The following is a 7,950-nucleotide window of genomic DNA, read 5'->3' as shown; positions in this document are numbered from 1 at the left end:
ATATCTAATGAATATATACTATATATATAACATATATATATAAATATATATATATACATAATATATACAATATTATATTACATAATAAACATAATAACATAACATATATATAATATATATATATAATATATATATATACATATATATAGATACATATATATAATATATATAATATATTAACATATAGTATACATTATAACTATATATATACATATATATATATATATATATATATATATATCATATATATATACAATATATATATACATATATATATTACATATATATATATACATATATATATATATACATATATATATACATATTTATATACATATATATACATATATATTTACATATATATATATCATATATATATCATATATTATATATATATATATATATATATACTATATTAAAATATATATTATATATATATTATATATATATATTATATATATATGTATATATATATGTATATATATATATATGTATATTATGTGTATATATATATGTGTATTAATATATATGTGTATATATATATGTATATATATATATGTATATATATATGTATATATATGTATTATATTATATATGTATATTATATGTTATATGTATTCTTATATGTATATATATATGTATATATATATATATGTATATATATATGTATATATATATGTATATATATATGTATATATATATATATGTCTATATATATTATGTATATATATATGTATATATATATATGTATATAATATATATGTATATTATATCCCATTCAGCCCTGAACTAAGTAAAAATGGCCCAAATTCGTTTCATTGTTTAAGTCGGAGGCGTCGCGTAATTTACGAAAGTTTGTGCTTTAGATTCTATTCACGTTTTCTGTGGTGTTTTAACAACAAGTTCGAAGTGTCATCTTCATGATTTACCAATTCCATGGCGGCTGGCTGGAGAAAAGAGAGGAGGAACAGTCTCTTCAGCAATATCGTCGCACCCATGGGTAAGTAAGCTATTATTATTCCTTTTATTGATGTTATGAAACACATTTATGGTGTGCAACTGATTAAGGTGAAGTTAATCAAGTGACACGTGTTCTGAAACATTTAAAAGCTATGTTTATGACAGATCAGGAACACATCCTTTTAGATGGAACAAATTTGTTCCCTTCGTGCTGGAGCATGCTAGTGAGTAAGCGAAATGTACATCTTACTAATTTAAACATATTTCTCGGAAGACAGATTTACATCGTGATTATCGTGTATTGGAAAACATTTCAACTGGAAATTGATTATGTTATGGAATAATTTAACTAAAAATACTTTGATGAAAATTTAAGTTAAATGCCCGACTGTAGTTTCATTGATGATTTTCTTTGCTCTATACGTAGTACAATACATTGGCATTAACACAAGATCTTTATCATACTGTTTTTGATGATGTTAATGGAAGTTATATTTCATATGCTTAAGGTTGATTATTAATTTAACGTAATTATTATGTAATCATACTGGGTAAAATATTGATATTGCTTATGGAGTTACATGACAATATGTATAGAACTTAAGAAAAAACTTTTTATATGACTAATTCGAAATAGATATTAATATATTTGACTAACAATTTCTTTTTATTTCAGAAGAATACCAGCGACTGCTGGCAGAATTTAGTAATTCTGATTTGAGCAGCATATCTGATGATGATGATGACTGGCCTTCATCTCCACTTCGGCGCAGAGAGCTCTTTCATGAACTATGTGCCAACACTGAGAGTTCAGCATCTGAGTCTGATGAAGAGAACAACAGAGATGGAAATGTTACCACCAGGTCCCCTGAAGTTACAAGTAGCACTGCAGCTGCCCAGACTGGACCCAGCAGAAATCTCAATACTAATGGATGTCATCATTTCAGGAGAAATATAAACTTCAATCACAGATTTACTGTAGATGTTGATAATCATTTTCAGGGAACTAATTTTCAACCCACAGTTCTCTCCCCTCTAGATTATTTCATGGCTTACCTCCCACCTGAAATTTTAGATGCAATGACTCTAGAAACACAGAAAAAGTACATGTCCAAAAAAGGAAAGCCATTATCACTAACAGTAGATCAAATGAAAGAGTTTATAGGAATAAATTTCCTTATGTCAGTGTTAAAATTCCCTAGAATTAAAATGTACTGGCAAAAGAAAACAAGGATTCTGTTATAGCTGATGCCATGAGTCGTGACATGTTTTCAGTAATCATAGCTTCTCTGAAAGTCTTTGATGAGAGTCTGTTGAATGCAGCACAGAGGAAAATCAGACAGATTTCATAAGATAAGACCACTCATAGATTGTGTTCGTTCCACGCTGTTTGAGAGTTAGACAGACCTCAATATGTCTCAGTTGATGAAATGATCATTCCATTTACAGGCAGAACACACCTTAAGCAATTTACACCTCGGAAACCAAACCCACATGGCCTAAAGATCTTTGTTTTAGCTAGTAGTGATGGCCAAGTCCTAGATTTTGAGTTTTTTCAGGGTAAGGAAGACTTGCTTTTGAATGTACAAAGAACTGGACTTCATCTTCCAGAGTGGGGTACCCTTAAGATAGGAGAAGCTGCAGTCCTAAGATTTGTAAAGTCAGTCAGTAGAGGTACTAGTTTCTTCTTTGATAGGTTTTTTACTACACCTAAGCTCTTAGAAATTCTCTCATCATTAGGAATGGGAGCTACAGGGACAATGAGAAAACATTGTGCCAAACAGTGTCGATTGAAGACTGAGAATCAGTTAAAGAGATCCGGCAGAGGTTCCTCTGACTGTGCAGTGAGAGATGATTCTGCTTTTTGTATAACTGTATGGTTTGACAAAAAAAAACATCATCTTAGCATCTAATGAACATAGTATTCAGCCAGTATCTACTTGTCAGAGGTGGTGTAAAAGAGAAAAACGCCACTTAGAAGTGGAACGTCCTAGGGTTGTTGAGCTATACAACTCAAAGATGGGGGGCGTTGATATTATTGATCAGGTCATTAGCTGTTACAGAAGTGCAACACGTTCTGCAAAATTTACTGCTCGAGCAATTTTGCATCTTTGGACCTCTCTTGCGCAAATGCATGGTTAGAGTACAGAAAAGATTGTGAAAAAGCAGTTCTGTTACCATGGACAGTATGGATTTTAAATTGGAAATAGCTTATTCTTTGATTTCTGAAGAAGTTCTAAATGATGACAACAGTGAGTCTGAGATTTCAGAGGAGCATGATGACATTTCTAGAAAAAGAACAAGGCCCCTTCCTATTGCTGCAAAGCGTACTAACAGTGCATGCCATATGCCTGATGCATTACCCCCTTATTCCTCTAGAATGAGATGTCGATATCCAGGGTGCAATGGGAGGACCAAGTTTTCATGCAAAAGTTGCAAAGTTTTTCTTTGTCTTTCATATGAAAGAAATTGTTATTCTCTTTTCCATTTGCCCTGAAATATTTGATGATTAGGATTACAAATTAAAATGTTTCTGTTAATGAAGAAATTTGAAATAGAACTTACTTTTTCTCACTAAGAAAGAAAAAAAAGGTTTTGTTTCTTTTCAGTAAGTAAAGATTATGGTATGCAGATATGCAGAGCTGATGAATATGTCCTCATTATTACTTAGGTACACTGCAGTCAAAGTAATGAATGTTACTTAAATGTTGGTTTTAATGAAAAATGCCTTGCAATGAAGTTGAATAAGAAGAAATATACCTGGAATTATCAAATTTGTGTTTTTTCTGAAAGTTATAATACATATATTGTAAATTTACACAGTTGTTTCATTGCGACTTCTGTTTTTTGTCTAAACTTTTATTTCACGTGCATGCTAGAGCCCCGATGGACCAAATTTGGGCCAAAATTTAAAGGTCAATATCTCTAGAACTACTCATGATACACATCTAAAAATATGCTTGTAGCCTTTTTAGGCCACGACAAATCCGCTGTCATAATATCATAAAAATCTAAAGTAAAATTTTTTTCAGGGCTGAATGGGATATATGTATATATATATATGTATATATATATATGTATGTGTATATATATATGTGTATATATATATGTATATATGTATATGTATATATATATGTATATATATATATATATGTATATGTGTATATATATATATGTGTATATATATGTATATATGTATATATATGTATATATATGTATATATATGTATATATATATATGTATATATATATATATATATAAGTATATGTATATACATATACATAAACACACACACACCCTTTTGCACATATATGTCAAGTTCTTGATCTCCCCAACTCACTCCCACACTTCCTCCTGACACGGCCCGATTACCAACATAATTTTTTAGATGCTAACCTCGGAAGCCCGAGAAACTTTTATGAAATGCATAGTATAGGAAAAATGAGAAAAAGTATTAAAAACTACTTAATCACATTTTTAATGGAAAAAAAAAAAAAAAAAAAAAAAAAAAAAAAAAAAAAAAAATTGCCATAATTGTAACAAAAAAACTCATGGCATGGCCATACATGCCCCGAAATACAGGACATGCGCACCATGGCATGAATGTACATGCCACCCGGCAGGTAGTCCAGGCATGCCATGGCTTGTACGCTCATGCCACCCGTCGGTAAAGGGTTAACTGGCACCAAATGGTTAATTATTTATTTTTTACTATCATTGTTGAAATTATAAGAAAAACCTTCCTAAATTAAATTATAAATTACAAAACACCCCTCAATCATAAGTAGGTTTAAGCCTCTTTTAGTCTCATTTAGCCTCCAAAGAATTGTTTATGCTGTATTTCATGGTTCTAACTCATGGTGACAGGCACCATACCAAACTCAGTATTATATCTGCAGTACTAATTGATAAACTGATTGAGTTAATTGAGCATACTGCAAGTCATACAAAGATAGTTTTGAATGTTTCCCCAGGTGTATAATTTTTGACTTTGCCAACAACAGTGCAGTGTCTGATTAATTTTTTGTCATTCTGTTTTCTAGTAACACGTGGCTACATATTTTGAGTATATTTTGAGTTTATTAACAGCATTTTATTTTACTAAGTGTATTTTGTTTATTTACCGTAAGTTAACTTTTCATTTCTTCATTGTAAATTGACCTAGAGTAACTACATGAATTCTTTCTTTGAATAAGTAGATTTTTGCACCAAATTCCACAGTATTGTATTGTATCTTATATCTGAGGAAAAATCATTGATAAATAACATTTTCTTATAACTTTGACACTATTTATTTTATATTTGTATATGATATCTTTATATATGAAAACATAATCCTCACTGAGAATGACAAGAAGCATAGGGGGAAATGAGTTGCCAATTACTGATTTTGAACAAAAAGTGTCAGAAACCACCTTGTATAATTTTTTGCATTAAGGACTTCTGGATTTTTCACTACCATAAAAAATTATGGAGTGTCTGTGGATGTTACTATGGTAAAATTCTAGATGTAGATATCTTCATTACAAGTCAAATGTTATTCAAGCTTGGAAGCCAGTATGGTATTTTACTTCTTTTTTTTGTATAGAATATATATTGGACAATCTTTCTTATATCAGTTTTTCACAATATATGTTATACAGTTTTACTACTGCTAACTAATAATAATGTTAACCAAATAGCCAAACAGATTTGTTGATGTTTCATTTACCATTTGGTATTTGATAAAACCCCTTGACTGCTTAGTATGTATATTATTACAATTTACAGTATTGTTGAATCTCTTTAAATTAATTACTCAAGTCCAGGAAAGATATATACAATGGGAGTACTACAAGATAAGTCTATTGTGATTCATCAAGTACAGTTGCTATATCAGGTATTTAGACCTAATCCAGGCCTCCATTAACCCTTTGCCGACATGTGAGTTCCCGATGCGCGAGCCCTCTCTCCCGGGTGGTATTCATAGTGGCCCGGACCCCGCTGCTGGTGGCTTATATCGTCACCCTAGCATGCGCGACTGCTCATGCCCAATGCCAGCATCCCTTGCCTTTTCTTCATAATACTAAGAACTTATGTTGTATTTTCAGTATTATTATTTTCTAAGGTCTCTATTTGCCACATTTTCTGATAAATCAAGATTGTAGGATATTTTTGTTGTTATATAGACTCCATAGTTGATCATTATTTGCTTTATAGTCTGAATAAAATAAGCAGTGTGTGATATCATGGAGTTGAAACCATAGGTTTTGTTGTATTTTCTTTTGCATTTTTTTTTTTGTTATTTTATAAGATAGACTTTAGTTTCAACAGGTATATATTATCATTTCCATATAGATATAATCTTATGTTCAGTGTTTATATAAATACGTGATTTTTCTTTCTTTCTTTCTTTCTTTCTTTCTTTCTTTCTTTCTTTCTTTCTTTCTTTCTTTCTTTCTTTCTTTCTTTCTTTCTTTCTTTCTTTCTCTACCAAAATACACATGAGTATTTTCGCATAGATTTACATCATCTCTTCATGAATACTATATAATATCTCTGGCCAATGTAGTCGATTACCAATGTAATTTTTTAGACGCTAACCTCCCTAACCTAATTGCATATTAGATTTTATGTGAAGCTATTTTCATATTTGAAATATGTTAATGATTTAGGATCAGGACACTATGATAGCTTGCAAATTTTCCGACTATATGAACTCCATTCTTATAGATTTGCCCTTGTTCTTTGGTTTTGAAAGCCTCTGAGTTACCAGGTAGTTGTTGGTCTTGGGTTTGGTTAAAAAAGATTTTACAGAAATGTGTTGTACATAAATTTTAGGAACGAAAACAACTTTTTTTCTATCTATTATGATTTTTTGTGATATTTATAAATTTGCATAATTATCTTTTCAGATCTTTATTATTTATAAATTTGCATAATTATCTTTTCAGATCTTTATGATTCATACATCATTGTATCTTTCGTAAATGCCACACTTGTGCTGAGCATTGGTGAGACTGTAGAGGAAGTGACAGATTCGGGTTTCCTTGGTACAACTCCTACATTGGCTTGTTCTCAGCTTGGAGATGATGCACTTGTACAGGTAATGGTTATTTATACTTGTAGTTTAGAGTACAAAAGAATTTTCTTTCTATAGACAGTCAAAAGAATTGTAGGTAAACAAAAATAAAATCAAGTAAGTAATTTCTTACACATCCATACACAGATTTATCCAGATGGCATTCGTCATATCAGAGCTGACCGTCGTGTGAATGAGTGGAAAGCCCCTGGAAAGAAGACTATTGTGCGATGTGCTGTCAACCAGAGACAAGTAGTGATTGCTCTCACCGGGGGAGAAATTGTTTACTTTGAAATGGATCCAGTAAGTGTGCAGTCAGAATATTCATCTGATTCTTATTCAAGCTCTATGCTTTATTCACACATCTCTTTTTCTATTTGCAAGCAAATGCTTGTACTCTTAGAAAATTTAGTTTATAAATAAGTCATTCACCACAACTTTAGATGTTTTATATAATTATAAAAAAACCTCCTCCTCTCACTCCTCCTCTCACTCCTCCTCCTCCTCTCACTACTCCTCCTCCTCCTCTCACTACTCCTCCTCCTCCTCTCACTCCTCCTCCTCCTCCTCTCACTACTCCTCCTCCTCCTCTCACTACTCCTCCTCCTCCTCCTCCTACTCCTCCTCCTCCTCTCCTCCTCCTCCTGTCACTCCTCCTCCTCCTGTCCCTCCTCCTCCTCCTCCTCCTCCTCCTCCTCCTCCTCCTCCTCCTCCTATCTCTCCCCTCCTCCTCCTCCTCCTTTCTCTCCCCTCCTCCTCCTCCTCTCTCTCTCCTCCTCCTCCTCTCTCTCTCCCCTCCTCCTCCTCCTCTCTCTCCCCCTCCTCCTCCTCCTCTCACTCCCATTCCTCCTCCTCCTCCTCTCCCTTCCCACTCCTCCTCCTCCTCTCTCCCTCCTTCTCCTCCTCCTCCTCTCCTCCCTCCCTCCCCC

General features: G+C 32.4%; 3 protein-coding genes across 4 annotated transcripts; all 3 read left to right on the top strand.

Moving 5' to 3' along the window:
* The first annotated feature begins 891 nt into the window (after positions 1-891).
* Positions 892-2,311, top strand: LOC119589742. Of its 2 annotated transcripts, none has more exons than XM_037938321.1 (2): positions 892-1,000; positions 1,640-2,311. In XM_037938321.1, the coding sequence occupies exons 1-2, from the start codon at positions 937-939 to the stop codon at positions 2,203-2,205; spliced, it is 630 nt and encodes a 209-aa protein (XP_037794249.1). In that variant the 5' UTR covers positions 892-936; the 3' UTR covers positions 2,206-2,311. The 2 variants fall into 2 exon arrangements, with proteins under 2 accessions (XP_037794249.1, XP_037794248.1); XM_037938320.1 differs by having other exon boundaries at positions 1,637-2,310.
* Positions 2,214-3,889, top strand: LOC119589607 (piggyBac transposable element-derived protein 3-like). Its single transcript, XM_037938204.1, has 5 exons — positions 2,214-2,268; positions 2,410-2,804; positions 2,908-3,097; positions 3,192-3,360; positions 3,784-3,889. Exons 1-5 carry the CDS (start codon positions 2,214-2,216, stop codon positions 3,887-3,889), a joined length of 915 nt encoding a protein of 304 aa, XP_037794132.1.
* Positions 3,890-6,893: 3,004 nt separating this feature from the next.
* Positions 6,894-7,324, top strand: LOC119589741 (splicing factor 3B subunit 3-like; the record flags this gene model as incomplete). The annotated part of the gene is given in 2 exon segments (XM_037938319.1): positions 6,894-7,045; positions 7,169-7,324. Coding segments are annotated over 2 exon segments (308 nt in total), but the record flags the coding sequence as incomplete, so codon positions are not given.
* Between the last annotated feature and the right edge of the window lie 626 nt (positions 7,325-7,950).

Source organism: Penaeus monodon, chromosome 26 (genome assembly GCF_015228065.2).
Source record: "Penaeus monodon isolate SGIC_2016 chromosome 26, NSTDA_Pmon_1, whole genome shotgun sequence".
Lineage (NCBI taxonomy): Eukaryota > Metazoa > Arthropoda > Malacostraca > Decapoda > Penaeidae > Penaeus > Penaeus monodon.
The sequence above is the reverse complement of the archived record's forward strand: the minus strand, read 5'-3'. Positions and strand labels throughout refer to the sequence as shown.